Below are 19,848 nucleotides of genomic sequence, written 5' to 3'. Positions count from 1 at the left end.
TCGTTGATTGGCAATTGCAAAGGGAGCTGCCAGTAGCGGATCTTCATGATTTGCATGCCCAAGTTAATTCAGCTGGTAGAACATTTCTCGGACAACCAGTAATAAGGTGTGTAAGTGCGTATATTTTTGCGGGTGGCCCTTTTGTTTCCTTTTTCTATCATTTGCACATCATTAACATGTCTATCGATCCTGTGATTTCCATGACTTTTCCTTCTTGGTGTTGTAATTTCAATGTTGAGTGTAGAAATATATGTCTCGGCTTGTGCTAAACCCAAATCTATGATGTTCAAGAAGATTTCTTTGCTGAGGTGGATATCAAATTCTCCTTTGTACAAAATGTCCTTACTCTGTCTCCTTCGTCTGCAGGTGATAAGATCTTGGCCAGCGGGTCGGTACAGCTGCCACGCTTCACCCTTCTGGAATCTGGAAGTCTGCTCATTAGCCCTGCACACATATCAGACATGGGCACATACACCTGCACAGCTACCAATTCCCGCGGCGCTGATGAGGCCTCCGCCGACGTTATTGTCTGGGGTAAGAGGAGCTCCGTTCATGTCTCGCCCTATCTTAAGGAATATATACTGTCGCCACTTCTTCCACTAACACATATTGTTTTTTTACACTTTGTCTCTGTTTAGCTGCCGTAGGAGTTGATGTTGTTTATTATAGTCATTAGGGATAAAAGGTTTTTCATGCAGCTTAGTACAGTGGCTGTTACGCGCTCAGGCTCTCTCACTATTTCAATTCCGCTTGGAGGTCACTCTATGGAGCGTTGAAAATTACACTTCCCTACACAATTGCTGGATGTGTCTTATTGCTAAGAATGCCTTTCCTAATATTAAAGGATTTGGGAGAGCCCGGAACGCAATGATTCTTCAACTGCCTTCTCCAAAGGGGCTACTCTCAATGTAGCAGAGCTGAACATGTCATTTAAACAAAGCTATCAAGAACCAGCGCTATCATTGGGTCTGTCAGCAGTTTTGTACCTGACCTGTTGGCAGCTGAAGGCATCTGTGTAATTGCCATGTTCATGTGTGCCCGCATTGCTGAGAAAAATGATGTCTTGACATATGCAAATGAGCCTTTAGGAGCAACGGGGGTGTTGCCATTACACCTAGAGGCTCTGCTCTCTCTGCAACTGCTGTGCCCTCTGCACTTTCATAGGCAGAGCCAGGCATGATGATATTTGCACTGCCTGGTCCTGTCAACTAAAGTGCAGCGGGTGCAAGAGTAGCTGAACTTGTAGGTGTAAGGGCAACCCTGACGTTGCTCCTAGAGGCTAATTTGAATTTTCTCAGCAATGCGGGCACAAATGAACATGGAACCCACCCAGATACCTTCAGCTGCCAAGCAACAGGTCAGCCAGTTTCATAGGTACAAAACTGCTGACAGATGCCCTTTAATAAGAGGAATGATAAACTTGACATTAATGCATCAACTATCGGTCAGACCCATGATGAATGACGCTACTGTATATACAGTACAGACCAAAAGTTTGGACACACCTTCTCATTCAAAGAGTTTTCTTTATTTTCATGACTGAAAATTGTAGATTCACACTGAAGGCATCAAAACTATGAATTAACACATGTGGAATTATATACATAGCAAAAAAGTGTGAAACAACTGAAAATATGTAATATTCTAGGTTCTTCAAAGTAGCCACCTTTTGCTTTGATTACTGCTTTGCACACTCTTGGCATTCTCTTGATGAGCTTCAAGAGGTAGTCCCCTGAAATGGTCTTCCAACAGTCTTGAAGGAGTTCCCAGAGATGCTTAGCACTTGTTGGCCCTTTTGCCTTCACTCTGCGGTCCAGCTCACCCCAAACCATCTCGATTGGGTTCAGGTCCGGTGACTGTGGAGGCCAGGTCATCTGGCGCAGCACCCCATCACTCTCCTTCATGGTCAAATAGCCCTTACACAGCCTGGAGGTGTGTTTGGGGTCACTGTCCTGTTGAAAAATAAATGATGGTCCAACTAAACGCAAACCAGATGGAATAGCATGCCGCTGCAAGATGCTGTGGTAGCCATGCTGGCTCAGTATGCCTTCAATTTTGAATGAATCCCCAACAGTGTCACCAGCAAAGCACCCCCACACCATCACACCTCCTCCTCCACGCATTATGGTGGGAACCAGGCATGTAGAGTCCATCCGTTCACCTTTTCTACGTCGCACAAAGACACGGTGGTTGGAACCAAAGATCTCAAATTTGGACTCATCAGACCAAAGCACAGATTTCCACTGGTCTAATGTCCATTCCTTGTGTTCTTTAGCCCAAACAAGTCTCTTCTGCTTGTTGCCTGTCCTTAGTAGTGGTTTCCTAGCAGATATTCTACCAGTCTCTTCTTAACAGTTGTTCTAGAGATGTGTCTGCTGCTAGAACTCTGTGTGGCATTGACCTGGTCTCTAATCTGACCTGCTGTTAACCTGCGATTTCTGAGGCTGGTGACTCGGATGAACTTATCCTCCGCAGCAGAGGTGACTCTTGGTCTTCCTTTCCTGGGGCGGTCCGCATGTGAGCCAGTTTCTTTGTAGAGCTTGATGGTTTTTGTGACTGCACTTGGGGGCACTTTCAAAGTTTTCCCAATTTTTCGGACTGACTCACCTTAATTTCTTAAAGTAATGATGGCCACTCGTTTTTCTTTACTTAGCTGCTTTTTTCTTGCCATAATACAAATTCTAACAGTCTATTCAGTAGGACTATCAGCTGTGTATCCACCTGACTTCTCCACAACGCAACTGATGGTCCCAACCCCATTTATAAGGCAAGAAATCCCACTTATTAAACCTGACAGGGCACACCTGTGAAGTGAAAACCATTTCAGGTGACTACCTCTTGAAGCTCATCAAGAGAATGCCAAGAGTGTGCAAAGCAGTAATGAAAGCAAAAGGTGGCTTCTTTGAAGAACCTAGAATATGACATATTTTCAGTTTGTTTCACACTTTTTTGTTATGTATATAATTCCACATGTGTTAATTCATAGTTTTGATGCCTTCACTGTGAATCTACAATTAAATTTTCATTGTCATTAAAATAAAGAAAACTCTTTGAATGAGAAGGTGTGTCCAAACCTTTGGTCTGTACTGTATACCATTATCAAAGGGGTCCCCCCATGAACAAAATTGGGTGATAAATGTATGATCACTGTCGGTCTGATTTCCAGGACTGCCACCGATCACTGGTCCCCAATCCCTTTATGAATGGAACAGTTGTGCACATGCATGACCACCACTTCATTCATTTTCTATGGGACTGGTGGAGATAGCACTAGGGGTCTATCAGCTGGGACCTCCACGATTGTGAGAGCAGGGGTCCCCAAGTCTCCTGTCTGGATATAGCTGTAGTGCTCATGTGTGACCACTGCTCAGTTCACATAGACATTGACCCATGGTCGAGCACATGCACTACAACCCCAGTCACATAGAGGAGTTGGGGACTCCTGTTTTTGTGATTGGTGGCAGTCCTGCCCAGTAATCATGTTTGTGGGGGAACCCTTATAATTGCTGTAATAAGGCCTTAAATCCTTATGGGGTGCACCACCAATGAGGTCAGGTGAGGCGATCGCCTTTAGGTAGTACCAGGAAGGGGCAAGAGGGGGGTAGTGGAAGGGCCATGGGCAATGAGCGCTTTCCTTGTGGCAAAGGGGTTAGGTTAAGAAATTTACATGGGGGGAGGCACTGTTTCAGTTTTCGCCTCAGGCAGCAAAAAGGCTAGGTGCACCCGGTGCACCCTATCGCAGTTTTGCCACTGATTAGTGTTTTTTCAAGATGTTATGGTACAAGCCCCCTAAGGCTACCTGCACATGGGTGCGGGTAAACACGCAGAAGATCTGCATGAATTTCCGTATGGATATCTGTGCGTTTCTGCACCATAAACTGCATGTGTTACTGGTTTTTTATTGAAAAGGGTGAAATCCACATCAAAAATCGCAAACCTAATTGACATGCTGCAAGTTTCTGTATTACGCTGTGGTTTTTCCACACAAGACTCCGCCCAGAAAAGCATACGTAAACGTAACGTGTGTAGGCTTCCATTGTTTCCTGGCTCTAAGTGCCCATGTTATGGGGTGAAGATTCCAATGGCTTAGGCCCTATTCACACATTCATGATGACATCTATGACAAGATGGCCAGTGGTTCATCCGTGAAGAATCCGTGTTTGGTCCTTTTTTTGCCGTATTCTGCAGATACTGACAGAACTCTGATGCTATTAGATGTGTCAGTGAATGCAACAGCAAAAAGCCGACATTTTGCCAGAAGGCGTCCGGATCCCATTGTAATCAATGGCGGTGAACAGCATTATCCAGCTAGGCCGGACCCGATGAACTCCAGCAGGTTGTTCTCTGCCAGGGCAGCCTGCCGGAACCTACCCTAAAGGGAAATACAATCAATATATTTTGTACATTTATATAGTTGTAATAGTGAAGAAAATTTTTTATTTTTTTTTCTTATAGCAGCAACATATTCCACAGCGCTGTACACAGATGACAATCACTGATCGGTCTGTGTCCCCCGTGGAGCCCACAATCTTCTCCCCCCCACACACACATTTATATTGGAGCCAGTTTTCAAGTAATTACTTCCTATGACGGCTTGTTTTTTACCTAAAAATAAACCATAAATATGTGCAGAGCAATATTCTGCAGCTGCAATAAAGCAACATAAAAGTCACCGGAGTACGTTCCTAATAAAATATCTAATTCCCAGCGTAGCAGATTTATGGTATATTAAAAAAAAATTGGTGTTGAGGAGGTAACTTCCCATAGGTCATGAAGGAGTTAAGTGACAGTATCATAAAAAATAAAGACTATATACTGTAAGGGTATACAGAGATAATAGGCGCATAGCAAGGGTGGCCTCTGGGTTATCGGTCATCCTCTTATGGGGTGCACCTAGCCTTTCTGCTGCTTGTGGCGTAAACTAAAACGGCGTCACAACCCCCAATGTCAATTTCTTAACCTAAGCCTCGCCTCACCTCGCCTCATTGGTGGTGCGCCCCTGCTTATTCTCTGAAACCATATGACAGGCGAAAGTTAGGAGCACTTACATAAGATGGGGTGGATGTGTGTGATTATGGAGTAAGGCCTTATTCACACGTCCGTGATGACATCGGGGGCAAGATGGTCAGTGGTTCATCTGTGAAGATGTCTGTGAAGGATCCGTGTTTGTCCTCCATTTGTCATCCTGCTAGGATAAGAATAAAAGAGGTTATACAACCCTTATAATGCCCCCCCCCCCCATGCCAGGGCACCTCATATCAGTTATACTTACCCTGCTCCTGGGCACCCGCGTTGCTCCTGCTCCTGATTCCCGCAGGCTGCTACTGCATTTCCCCATTGCATGAATCAAAACATAGATCAACAGAGATCATTGTCCAGGGAGGGGGAGTAGATAAGCTGCGACCTATTGTGTATTGTGGATTGCGTGTTATCTACTGTGTATAGGTGATATTGCTATTGTAATTCTAATGATAATGAGATGACTGCTGAAAAGTTGATCTCTGCATAACAAGGTCAGCTTATTATTAGATCAAGTGGCCAGTGTGAAAAATGCAGGATTTTAAAATAAAGATAATTTAAAACAAATTTAGAAAATTAAATAAAAATTCTTAAAAATGTGTAAAATTTGGTTTAAATGATGGTTCTTTTTCTGACGATACATTCCCTTTAATAGAAGTAATAGATCTCTTAAGGGAATGTATAAGTTGCCTTAATCAACTATGGTTTTCAAAATAGCCCTAAAACTTGTATAAAAACTATAATATTAAAAAGCTCTGTTCCTATATGGAAGCCAGAATACAAAGGGCGAATCTCAGTTAGCCCCTTAATGACATAACTGTATGTGTAAGGGATTTATGGAGCGGGCTTAGCTCATACATCACAAGTAGTACAGCTGACACCTGGCCGCCATGACCAGGATCAGAGAAGACTCTGACCCTGGTCATTTAACCCCTCAGTTCCCCGCAGTAAATAGGCGGCTCCCACTGTTCTCCTAAGAAATTGTAGGGTTCTGATTGGGTACTATGGCAGCCTAAGGCCATGTGGAGTTTCCCAGGCCTGCCACAGTAAGCTACCTGTTAAGCCCTACCTGCGGCACAGCTTAATAGGCAGCGTGTCAAAATCCCATAGACTTCAATAGTATTCTATTGAAGTCTATGGTACAAACAATCACAAGATCGTATATTTAACACTCATAGGGACACTAAAATTTTTTAAAAATATAAAACCATACAGTAAATTAAATAGTGCCATTAAAAAATGCAACTTGTTCTGCAAAAAATAAGCCTTTATATGGCATATGTGAACAGCAAATGAAAAAAGCTATGGCTCTTAAAAGGAAAAAAGAACAAAGCGTAAAAACAAAAATTGGCCCGGTTCTTAAGGGGTTAAAAAGGATCTTCCCAATTGAGGTCCATGATCATTATCTGAATCGGTGCCTTTTCAAGTTGAAACTATTCAGTTAATAGGACTCAGGTTAGTCTTCACTTAAAATAATTGGTCCCCTGAAATTAGGACCTAAATGAAAGGTTGCCATGGTTAAACCTTGACTTCTATGAGGTTCTTCAGAAAATACACAGTTCTGGGAGCCTTCAGTGACTTGTAGAGTTGACAAACTGCACAGACCCGGTAGATATTCCTTTTATCTGCCAGCGAGTGGGATTAAATGAGATGCCGGGAATCCGCTCCTCGGGCTTTAATACAATGTGCGCTGCTTCGAGCCCCTTTGTCTTTCTCTTTGCCTCTCACAATCGTGATCCTTCAGCTGATCGCTCCACATTGTCTACAATGACAGGAGTGAAATTAGCTTGTCCTGTGACTTTATCTTCTGTGTAACACTAGAGACCGGGGGGAGTTAGAGGACCATCAAACCTGTCTTCCCAGCTCCATTTGAAAAGACCACGTCGAGATGTCATACATTGGTTCGTCAATTCAGATGTTAACCTTGCCATGTCAGGAAAAAACAAAAATGGATTGAGCAGAAAGATGTTGAATTTGCTTTGTGTGCCACTGACACCTATTTGTAGAAGGTCATTTGTAGAATGGAAAATTTGGGGCACCCACTGGAGAGTTTTTGTGTTAAAGATAATACAACCGGATCTGTTCATAACGGATGCTGATGGTTGTATTATCAGTAACGAAAGAGTTTTTGCTGAACCCTGCCGGATCCAGCAAAAACGCTAGTGTGAAAGTAGCTTTAGATGGAAGATGAAGAGCGAAGCAAATTGACTTATGTCTGCAGTATGCGTTGCGGATCCAAGTATTGACCTTAGTAAAGGGCTTGTGTAATCCTGTAGCTTAAATCCCTGTTGAAACAAGGTGAAGAAAACTTTACAGAAACCATTTTGTCAAAATGTAGTATGCTTAAAAAAAATGCTCATAGAAGGTCACCGTCCCTAGTAATAATACTTTACAGCAACTGGCACAAACAGAATACGGGTAATCAGTGAACTCTCTTGTTTCGACAGCTCGAACCCGTATCACCAATCCCCCGACAGACCAGAATGTTATCAAGGGGACAAAAGCGTCAATGGCGTGTGGCGTATCTCATGACCCAAGCGTTACCATCAGGTAAGGTGCCATAGCTGCAGACACATTTAATGTCTATGTCCCACTCCAGCTGTTTTATTACTGATTTTGAGAGAACCAACCTCCCTTATGAAAGCAGGCATGATGGAAAAGCTCTTCTCTACTGTGATGGAACTACGCTGTAGCATCTGCTACAAGGCCTGCAGTAGCAGGGAGCCTCGCTTGCCAGTATATATCAGCGCGGTAATGATGACTGTGTGTGTATACTAGCAGGCGAGGCCTGAGCTGTAAAGGATGACAGACACAGCAGCCAGACTCAGGCCTGAGTGTAACTGCTGTGTTTGTCATCCATTAGGACCTGTGTCTCCTTCCCCAGCGTGTCATTGCAGGCTAAATAGGATGGTGCACAGGTTGAAGATTATCCAGCCTGTGCGCCCTCCTGCTCAGCTCAGCTGGAACAATGACGTCACCGCATTGCTCCTGCTGCTGGGGAGAGCGTGATGTGATCCGTTCATCGGGGGAATGGCACTAGAGAGTATTACATTTTTTTTTTTAACACTAGAGCAGCTCCACTACTTTAAGGGGAGCACTAAGATGGCAGCACTACTGTAAGGGGGCAGTACTACTTCAAGGGGGGCACTAAGGAGGCATTCTAATGTTTGATGGCACATACCTAATGTGTGGGGGTATTAAGGGGGCATAACTACTGTGTGTGGTACTAAGGGGGCATACAGGCCTGAGCAGTATACTGTAAAGTAAACTCTTGACTCCAGCGCTAGTAAATCTTTTATTTTCATACTAGACATTATGTCCGGTGTGCAGAGCAATCATCACACCGTGTTCCATAGACGGCGCGGGCGGCATTGAGCGGCCGGCGCTCAGGGTGTGGTCGGTGTGGACGGAGTGTGGGGGCGGCGTTGATCAGTGACTGGTGGCTGTGGCTGGTGGCACTGACTAGTGGCTGAGACTGCGGGCACTGTGACTGGTGGCTGAGACGGCTGGCACTGACTGGTGGCGCTGAGACTGCTGGCACTGTTACTGGTGGCAATCACTGATGACTGAGATGGCTGGCACTGACTGGTGGTGTTGAGCAGCAGCAGCTGCTGTATCTGACAGGACTGTAATGGCGGCGCTTCTGTTTCATTTAATGGCGGAGCTCAAAGTGACACAGCACACCATAATAACGGCGCACTGCTGTGGGCCGTCCGAGCTGCGTGTGGTGCACCCTGTGTTTATTGGCTGCCACAATTGTGGGCAGTACCGGCTGCGTGTAGGACAGCGCTATTGCTGTGGGCGGTTCAGGAGGCCTGAGGTGCGATGTGTTTTTATTGACCACCAACGCGCTAATGTGGGCAGTTCGGGCGGCCGGTGCAATTGTGGGCGGTACCTGCGGCGTGTGGGGCAGCTTTGATGTTACTGCGCTGTTGCTGTGGGCAGTTCAGGAGGCCTGAGGTGTGCCGTGTCTCTATTGGCCGGCGGCGCACTGATGTGGGAGGTCCAGATGGCTATGTGGTGCGCTGCAGTTCTATTGGCCGGCACATCGCGCATGTGCCTTTAACTCGGCACATTGCGCATGCGCATTTGACTCACCGCATTGCGCATGTGCATTTAACTTGGTACATCGCACATGCGCATTTAAATCGGTGCGTCGCGCATGCGCATTTAACTTCGGCACACACGCACGGACACAGAGCAGGCACAGAGGGATTTTATTATATAGGATTTTTTCCATGACTGAGTGGGTGTGTGGTGAAGGTGGGCTGTCTTGACTAGCCACGGGAGGGGTGGTTGCGGGAAAGGTGCTCAGGGGGAAAGAGTTAAAAAATCTGCTATGGGGGCCTAGACTCTTCTAGTTACACCCCTGGTATGACCAATTCTTCATTTCTAATCACACCCCTATTGGCCATCCGTTGAGTTTGCTCACTCGTTGGGTAATCAGTGGGACCTTTACATGAGGCAAACACGAGTGACTATGACTGCAGCCTCTTTTAAGACAAGTCTTCTGTCTTTACCTGGGCTGGTGATATGATTGATCCTGGTTCTCCGGAATTTATAGGGGTTGCTCAAAAAGTTAAACTTTCCTCAATACCCAGACTGTAATAAGGTATACTCTTGTTGCCCTCCTTATACTTTAGTTTTCTCCTTGAGCACATTCAGCTGTCTTCACACCACAGACCAGGAAATCCTGGAGGCTCTGCGTGATAGGCTTCCACACTCTACATATTACACTTTCCTTTAATCACTTAGTCTCTTTTGTTATAATGAGACGTAATATAGGGGTCACCCGACCCTGCGCCAGGCTGGAGCTCAAGAGGACCCGTGCCTAATTAAGACAATCTCATTTCTCCCTATACTTCACCCATAAATAATGAGGGAAAATTAAACATTCCTAATTGGTTCCTGACAGCGGGGGGAAAGAAAGCCCATGGTGAACTCTGTAAAAAATTTAATAGAAGTTAAAAAATTAATCTTACTTAACTTCATCCGCAGTGAATATTTTATTGGGTGATATTAATTCTCTTTTCTACAGCATATGCATCATAGCATGCAGGAACTTCTCTCTGTGCATTTTGGGACAGTGGTGGGGGCTGGCTAGGATGGGAAACCGTCTGGTTGGTAAATCAAGTCATTCATCATTGGATTCATCTTAAAGGGGAAATCCAACAAAATATCATTTTTGACATGCAATATGAGTATATCAGAAAATTACATTGGAGTGCTGCCCAGACTTGGGGTCTGTCCAACTTTTTTTTTTTTTTTTAAAGCTGGTTCCCTTTGACCAGTCATTACAAAATTTGCAACGCACCATCCAAGGCTAAGCAAAAACTTTGGAGACCCCACAAAAAAACAGCACCTGGATCTGAATACTTTTAAAATTGCATGTAATTAAAAATTAACTATAGCTACTGAGCTATTCAGTAAAATCTATTTGTACAGCGCCACCTGCTGTTTGTTCATTTTCTAATTTCTCTGTCCACTTCACTGAAGTGGACGCAAATGCTCAGATCCATCCTTCAACTGTAACTGAAAGGACACCCCCTGAGAAAGCCCATGCCTGCTATGATTCTAGCTTAAAGTAAATCTAGCAGAGCAATGAATGACTCAAGCTTTGGATTCGCATGAGGTACAGGGCTGGTTCTTTCTTCATTAGAAAGAGATTGCCATGTACTATGTGATGTCTGATTTTGATTTTTTACATTAACCATAGGATAACCCCTTTAACCAGACAACATGGTCACTAATTTTTAGAAGATTGTTGGAACCCCATTGAGTTGAAGTCTCTGACATCAAATTTAAAGGCTATGGACAATTTTTTTTTTTTTATGGTTGCATTTTACTCTTTTTGGGCAAAAAAATCTTTTTTCATTTGGTGTTTATTAATAAATGTTCAGCCATTTCCAAGATATAGGGGTAAAAAATGCAGTCTGCTTGCAAGCTGTCACTTTCTGTTTTCTTTGAATCCAGTCATCGGACGGCTCATGTGTAGCTGTTCTCTCTGATCTCTTGACCTCATAAATACTCATTATAGCTGAGTTGTTATCAATCTGATGGCTTAAATAAGTGTTTATGAGGTCAGATGATCAAATATAAGAGCTACACATGAGCCGTCAGGTGGCTGGATTCAAGGAAAACAGTAAGTGGAAGCTTGCAAACAGACTGATTTTTAACCCTTGTAAAGATCGAATAATTTTTAGCCCAAAATGAGTAAAATGCAATCATAAAAAATATGCTCCCATAGGTGTACATAGTATCAGCATCACAATAAACATTACAAGTTCCAGTGTACAGTACAATACAGTGCCCACAGTGTAGTCGTCTTACTGGTCCTAGTCCTTCCACTGGTGACATCATCAAAGGTCCTTTAGCTAGCTAAGACAAAGCTGTCTTTCTCACACAGTCCTCTCCCATGTGCTAAATCAAGGATGCCCAACACGTGTCCCTCCTGCTGTTGCAAAACTACAACTCCCAGCATGGCCAGACAGCCTTAAGCTATTGGGGCATGTTGGGAGTTGTAGTTTTGAAACAGAGGGAGGGCAGCAGATTAAGCTTCTTTGAGCTAAATGACCGCTTACCCTTCGCTCCTGTCTGCACCGATCACACAGATCAAGGAGTCAGGCAGGGGAGAGAGAAGTGTAAAGATGCACAGCTCTTTCATTAATCCAGCAAAGAGCTGTATGAGTACTCGGCCTGATCTTTAAGAAAGTAGTCAGGGAGGTCTGGCACTGCTGGAGCACCCTGACTGTGGACTATAAGCAAGACTTAATTTTACTGCTAAAAAAGTGAGTCTTATTGTCCAAAAATACGGAAATTAACCCCATTGACTTCCTCTTGTGCCACTTTATGATATGTCAGGAAAATAGTTTGGCTGAACTTACCCCTTTGAAGAAAAATTATTCGTAAACTTGTATGGGACCATAAAAAGATCCACATTAGGTAAAATCCTAAATCCTCAGTGCAGGACCTTCTATCCCCCACTCATGAGTGATTTAGGAAATAGCATAAGGGAGGCCCTACCCAGAGCAGCAGGAGTTTCAATCTGGTGACTTGCTGTAAAGTTTTATGGTCCCAAATATCGTCAACATGCAGAGTGTTTTTTTTTTTTTTTTGGGGGGGGGGGGTTGTTCTTCATAACCACCTGTTATAAATGAACGCAGTATGAATCTGTGTATGAATATGATTACCCCCTGGTGGACCTAACCTTAAAGTTTTTTTCCGCAATCACCAGAATCTGTACATGAAATCTGTTTGTGAATTTAATGATTTATTTTTATAGAGATGTTTCATCAGTTATCTTGTAAGTGTAAAAATGATGTATGGTACAAAGAGCCCATCTGGAAGTCTTCTGACAGGGCCTCCCGCTGGGCCGAGATGTGTACAATATGCGCGACACCATCTATAAATAGATTGTGATATCAGTATGTAGATGACTTGTACGTAGGAGATAAAATATTAGAAAATACAGGCGTCGTCCTCATCTCGTCTGTGTGTTCGCAAAAATGATAAAACTTTACGTCTATGTTGGCCATTGATGCCACCCAATTTTTCAAGACTCCTGAAAAACAAATATGCCCCGTTATACTCATATATCAATGTCTAATTAGACTGAATTGCTGAGCCAAACCGAGACACAACTGACTAGGTCTGACAGATGAAGAAGAACCTCTTACATTTACCAGGGATTTTCTCCTTTTATATTTTATGGGGATGTTTTATTACAGGTATTGATCGGTATATCCTGCCCTGGGGAAGACGCAGAGTTTACTGGGCACAATTATTGCCAATTACATCAACTACTTTAGGTCACCAAGGGATGCCCATCGAGATGCTCCAGTAGAGCCAATGTTTAGGCTAGGGGGTAATATAACCAGCCATCACTCTTTAGATATTGATCACATTTTGTATATCTTCTCTTCTGTCCCAGGTATGTGTGGGAAAAGGACGGCGTTCCTCTGAGTGTAGATAACTTGCCTAGACTCCAGATGGACAAGAATGGCACTTTGCACCTCTCCCAAACATGGTCAGGAGATATTGGAACGTACACCTGCCGTGTCCTGTCCATAGGAGGAAACGATTCCAGGAGTGCTCACCTAAGAGTAAGGTATGAATGTCCATCAGTGGCTTTGTTTTATTGTCAATGAAAATATCAACGTTTTAGGTCATCAACTAATAAGGTGCCTTTTTTTTTCTTTCTAGACAACTTCCTCACGCTCCTGAGAACCCAGTGGCAATGCTAAGCAGCGCTGAGCCACGATCCATTAATCTAACATGGGCCAGACCCTTTGATGGTAACAGTCCACTGATCCGCTACATTGTGGAGGTCTCTGAAAACAGTAAGTTCCTCATGGATCTAGATACTTTCATCCTCATGGAAAATAGTCGTGACTGAGAAGAATCATGAGCTTGTGCTACACTTGTGTCCACGCCTGTCTCGATGTTTTAACTAGTCTGACAAATGGCCCTCGGGAGCCCAGTAATACTAATTCCCATGCATGTACACGGCATGGCTGCTCAGAAACAGTGTGGCAACAATAGATTTGGCCAACACGATTGATCTGATCACAACTAGCTTTAGTCTATTCAGCTTCGACACCAAAACCGCCAAAGTGCCATTGACAAGACTTGAATTATTAAAAGGGTCCAACACCTTGATAAAGTAGGGGAGCCATAGGAAGCAAATCATCTCAGACCCTTGCATGACTAATAGCCCAGGGGCCTGTAGTTGGAACCGATAGGACTATAAGAGGGAGGCGCCTTCAGGTGATCTTTGAGGTAGGACAGGCTGTAAATAGTATATGAGGATTGATATGTCCTTCACGATACTCTGGATTTACTGTATATTAGATGTATATAAGGTGCAGGGGTATGCAAGTTTTGAAGTTATCCCCTATCCACAGAATAGGAGATACCTAACTAATTGGTGAGGTCTGGCCGCTAGGACCCCGACCAATCTTGAGAACATGGGTCCTGTTCCCCCAAGTGTCAGGTTGAGCATTCACCCTGACGCTCCATTCATTCTTAATGGGCCATCCCTGGACAAAGACGAGAGCTTTATTCAGCTACCTTTGGCAGTCCCATAGAGAATTAATGGAATGGCAGGGCTCATGATCCTGTTCCCAGGATTGCTGGGGGTCCCAGGGGTCAGAACCCCACAAAATAGCCACTTATCCTCTATCTTGTGGATAGAGACTTAGGTATGCCCCTAGTTTAGTGTGAATCTATTATTAACTGAGGAAGTGAGAGGAAGCTACACTTCTCAGAAGACTAGTCCTGAGTCCCAGAGAATCTTTGAGATATTTGCATGAAGAAAGTCATCTCTACTCTACAGTACTCCAGAGAGAGAGAAAGAGCTAGAAGGTCCACAATCTGCATGTCCAAGCAATGGAGTCAGTCAGTAAGGTATTCGCTGTTTAAGGCGAATAGAGACTTTACTGTAGTGAGATGGATATTGCTAACACACCCTCCAGACTTGGACATGGTCCTGGCCAGCCACATCTTAATCCTCTTTTCCTCAGCTGGGAATTACAGACACGTTTTGAAAGAACTTTATTGCCAGCCTTATATTCTGCAGAGAGAGTTAAAGAGAGAGAAAGACATAGAGGAGTACTACAGCCCCATCATTGCTCATACTCATACATTGCTATCGGGGAAAGTTTGCACTGCAAATTGTTTCAAACTGTCTTTCATATCGTTGGAGGTACTATAACTCTCGTTCGGCATCTTAGTAAAGAGAGACTTGTCAATTTCTCTACAACTGGCCTGGGTACTGACTCTAGCACCATTCGCCGGCCATATAACCTACATCTCTACACCTGTACCAATCTCATACCTCTAAGGGCACTCCAACTACCATCAAGCAAGAGCCCCGGCATTAGGGCGTGCCCCAAGGGGGAAAAAATGGCTTGCCCTCCTATCACCGCCCCAGCCCTAGGGAGCATCGGTCTGAGGGTTGCTACTGTGAATAACTATTGTAGCCAGAGCCTCTACCACTCCCATCCTCCACTGTGCTCCTCCCGGGCCACAGCAAGGCACCTACGTAAGGTGAAGAGTCCTGTAATATATGTGGCACACCAAGGCCTCCTTTTTAGTTTGAGGAGATGATATCCTTTTATTCTAGGACCAGCAGTGGCCAGCCCATGAATCACTAGTCATTTACAGATCACATAAAAGTAGCCAATCGCATTGAAATGCTGTCATTTCTAAATTACAGTCCCCTCTTCACGCTCAGTTTTACTAGGTCTCCCGTGTAAAACAGCAGAGCGAGAAGCTGCCTGCACAGCGGAAAATACGGTAGCAATTCACTAAGGGTCACAGGTCATCTTTTCACTAAAATCTAACATCCGCTTCCTTTAATCTTATTATTTGTTTTGCTGCAAACTGCATCTTTAAAGCTGCTGCTCGTGCCTTATCCCGTACCTGCTTTCTTTTTCCCGTAAATTGAATTTTCCAGTTTTTATGGCGCACCAACTTACTTGGTATGAACGGCGCAGCTCCCCGGCAACATTGTATTGTGCAGATAAGCACGTCCTGTAGATAGATGGCTTAGCATCAAGACACAGAGCGGAATAGCAAAGTAGATCATAACACTAACCCTTCAGCTGCCATATTAATCTGCCGTGGAATCCAGGTGGCTGGCGCATTAATATTCATGACCGTATTTATAGGTCCACTCAAACCTGGCATTTTCAGAGTCAACGTTCTGATTTTTCCTCGGCGGAAAAAAAAAGAAAAAAAGAAAATTGATAGTCACCAAATAAAACCGCGCCCCTGCGCCGTCTTAGCAATAAGTAAGAACTAGAGAGGGTCGTCTATGAGGCCCCACCGACCTTCCGGCGTCTCACCCGGGTGGCCAGGATAGGGTTAACCTCAGCCTCGTCTTATTTGCAGGCATCTCTCTGCCTTGCGAGTTGAATTCCATATTTATGAGGTGTCTTCAGAGAGATTTAGCATCTCTTTCGCCTGCCTGCGCATATCATATGCAGATCTTATATCTCATTCGACACCCCTAAGGACTGAACCCCTAGGGCAGACCCTTTTCTGATTTCCATTGACGATAGACCATATTTATCTTCCTCTCTCCATCATCAGGGCAAAAACCTTGAAAAAAAAAAAACAACAACTTGTTTTCCTTGTGTCATTGGAATGCCCCTTGCAAGACTGGAGCGTGATAAGCCTTCTCACAAGTGCGGTGTTCATGTTGTTGTCTTCATGTATAGAGGAGAACATGGCTGATAGTGCCTTGTGTGCGGCTTACTACTGCCGTACCTACCTAACAAAGCACAAGAGGAAAGGCTCCTAGATCTTACTTATAGCTTAAAGGAAAAATTGGGGGGGGGGGGGGCACAGCTTTAAAGAGGAGACATGAGACGTCGAACAAAACCTCGAAACACAAACTTACTTTAAGTTGAAGCAGAACAAGAGATCAGGGCCTGAGGTAAAGTGAATCAGAGGCAGGGATTAGCAGTGTGGTTAATGTGGCCAATGAAAGAGCAGCGGCGCCTCTATGTTCCATCTGGACTAAAATACTGCTGAAAAACCATGCACAGATATACCAAGTGCGGACTAGCTAATGTTTCTGTTTAGGAAGCAGTAGTATAGTAGTTATATTCTTGTACATAGGAGCAGTATTATAGCAGTTATATTCTTGTACATAGGAGCAGTATTATAGTAGTTATATTCTTGTATATAGGAGCAGTATTATAGTAGTTATATTCTTGTACATAGGAGGCAGTATTATAGTAGTTATATTCTTGTACATAGGAACGGTATTATAGTAGTTATATTCTTGTACATAGAAGGCAGTATTATAGTAGTTATATACTTGTAGATAGGAGCAGTATTATAGTAGTTATATTCTTGTACATAGGAGGCAGTATTATAGCAGTTATATTCTTGTACATAGGAGCAGTATTATAGTAGTTATATTCTTGTACATAGGAGGCAGTATTATAGTAGTTATATTTTTGTACATAGGAGGCAGTATTATAGTAGTTATATTCTTGTATATAGGAGCAGTATTATAGTAGTTATATTCTTGTACATAGGAGGCAGTATTATAGTAGTTATAGTCTTGTACATAGAAGGCAGTATTATAGTAGTTATATTCTTGTACATAGAAGCAGTATTATAGTAGTTATATTCTTGTACATAGAGGCAGTATTATAGTAGTTATATTCTTGTACATAAGAGCAGTATTATAGTAGTTATATTCTTGTACATAGAAGCAGTATTATAGTAGTTATATTCTTGTACATAAGAGCAGTATTATAGTAGTTATATTCTTGTATATAGGAGGCAGTATTATAGTAGTTATATTCTTGTACATAGGAGCAGTATTATAGTAGTTATATTCTTGTACATAGAGGCAGTATTATAGTAGTTATATTCTTGTACATAGGGGCAGTATTATAGTAGTTATATTCTTGTATATAGGAGCAGTAGTATAGTAGTTATATTCTTGTACATAGGAACAGTATTATAGTAGTTATATTCTTGTACATAGGAGCAGTATTATAGTAGTTATATTCTTGTACATAGGAGAAGTATTATAGTTGTTATATTCTTGTATATAGGAGGCAGTATTATAGTAGTTATATTCTTGTACATAGGAGCAGTATTATAGTAGTTATATTCTTGTACATAGAAGCAGTATTATAGTAGTTATATTCTTGTACATAGGAGGCAGTATTATAGTAGTTATAGTCTTGTACATAGGAGGCAGTATTATAGTAGTTATATTCTTGCACATAGAAGGTAGTATTATAGTAGTTATATTCTTGTACATAGGAACGGTATTATAGTAGTTATATTCTTGTACATAGAAGGCAGTATTATAGTAGTTATATACTTGTAGATAGGAGCAGTATTATAGTAGTTATATTCTTCTACATAGGAGGCAGTATTATAGTAGTTATATTTTTGTACATAGGAGGCAGTATTATAGTAGTTATATTCTTGTATATAGGAGCAGTATTATAGTAGTTATATTCTTGTACATAGGAGGCAGTATTATAGTAGTTATAGTCTTGTACATAGAAGGCAGTATTATAGTAGTTATATTCTTGTACATAGGAACGGTATTATAGTAGTTATATTCTTGTACATAGAAGGCAGTATTATAGTAGTTATATACTTGTACATAGGAGCAGTATTATAGTAGTTATATTCTTGTACATAGGAGAAGTATTATAGTTGTTATATTCTTGTATATAGGAGGCAGTATTATAGTAGTTATATTCTTGTACATAGGAGCAGTATTATAGTAGTTATATTCTTGTACATAGAAGCAGTATTATAGTAGTTATATTCTTGTACATAGGAGGCAGTATTATAGTAGTTATAGTCTTGTACATAGGAGGCAGTATTATAGTAGTTATATTCTTGCACATAGAAGGTAGTATTATAGTAGTTATATTCTTGTACATAGGAACGGTATTATAGTAGTTATATTCTTGTACATAGAAGGCAGTATTATAGTAGTTATATACTTGTAGATAGGAGCAGTATTATAGTAGTTATATTCTTCTACATAGGAGGCAGTATTATAGTAGTTATATTTTTGTACATAGGAGGCAGTATTATAGTAGTTATATTCTTGTATATAGGAGCAGTATTATAGTAGTTATATTCTTGTACATAGGAGGCAGTATTATAGTAGTTATAGTCTTGTACATAGAAGGCAGTATTATAGTAGTTATATTCTTGTACATAGGAACGGTATTATAGTAGTTATATTCTTGTACATAGAAGGCAGTATTATAGTAGTTATATACTTGTAGATAGGAGCAGTATTATAGTAGTTATATTCTTGTACATAGGAGGCAGTATTATAGTAGTTATATTTTTGTACATAGGAGGCAGTATTATAGTAGTTATATTCTTGTATATAGGAGCAGTATTATAGTAGTTATATTCTTGTACATAGGAGGCAGTATTATAGTAGTTATAGTCTTGTACATAGAAGGCAGTATTATAGTAGTTATATTCTTGTACATAGAAGCAGTATTATAGTAGTTATATTCTTGTACATAGGAGCAGTATTATAGTAGTTATATTTTTGTACATAGAAGGCAGTATTATAGTAGTTATAGTCTTATACATAGGAGCAGTATTATAGTAGTTATATTCTTGTACATAGGAGCAGTATTATAGTAGTTATATTCTTGAACATAGGAGCAGTATTATAGTAGTTATATTCTTATACATAGGAGCAGTATTATAGTAGTTATATTCTTGTACATAGGAGCAGTATTATAGTAGTTATATTTTTGTACATAGGAGGCAGTATTATAGTAGTTATAGTCTTGTAAATAGCGGACAGTGTTAGCAGTAATTTTCTTATATATGGCAGATTTATAAAATATCACTTCATAGTTTAAGCAATTGGGTAGTACAAAGTGAGGAAATAAATATGATGTAGAATTGCCTTCAAAGGCCATTTGATAAGAGTTGTAAAATTTCCTCGAAAATATGCTGTGACCTGCTGCTGTCATATGTATAGTAACCTGTCAGCAAGTGGCCACTTTCCGTCCAGCAATAGCATAGGAGTAATTAAAGCAGTTATACTATGATTAATGTAAAAAATAAAAATTAGACATCATATAGCACTCAACCTAGAGTTAGAACCAGCCCTGCACCTCAAATGGACCCAGAGATCTATGATTGATTGCTTCAATTGCTCTGCTTGATTTATTTTTGGCTGGCCTCTCACGAAGGCATGTCCTGTCTCAGTGGACATGTCCTTTCACAGGTGGAATGTCTTTTCTGATGCAGTTCTCACCCTGTAACTGTCACAGCTTCTATATAAGATATGGTTAGAGGCAG

General features: G+C 41.9%; 1 protein-coding gene across 2 annotated transcripts in view; it reads left to right on the top strand.

The window, feature by feature from the left end:
- SDK2 (sidekick cell adhesion molecule 2) overlaps positions 1-19,848 on the top strand; it is a 601,666-nt gene that overhangs the window by 498,996 nt on the left and 82,822 nt on the right. For both annotated transcript variants that reach the window (XM_044299247.1, XM_044299246.1), the window contains exons 11-14: positions 367-534; positions 7,467-7,569; positions 12,950-13,126; positions 13,222-13,358. In XM_044299247.1, the coding sequence (XP_044155182.1) occupies positions 367-534; positions 7,467-7,569; positions 12,950-13,126; positions 13,222-13,358 (585 nt within the window). The remainder of the gene's footprint in view (positions 1-366; positions 535-7,466; positions 7,570-12,949; positions 13,127-13,221; positions 13,359-19,848) is intronic.

The sequence above is a fragment of the Bufo gargarizans genome, chromosome 6 (genome assembly GCF_014858855.1).
Source record: "Bufo gargarizans isolate SCDJY-AF-19 chromosome 6, ASM1485885v1, whole genome shotgun sequence".
Classification (NCBI taxonomy): domain Eukaryota; kingdom Metazoa; phylum Chordata; class Amphibia; order Anura; family Bufonidae; genus Bufo; species Bufo gargarizans.
The sequence above is the reverse complement of the archived record's forward strand: the minus strand, read 5'-3'. Positions and strand labels throughout refer to the sequence as shown.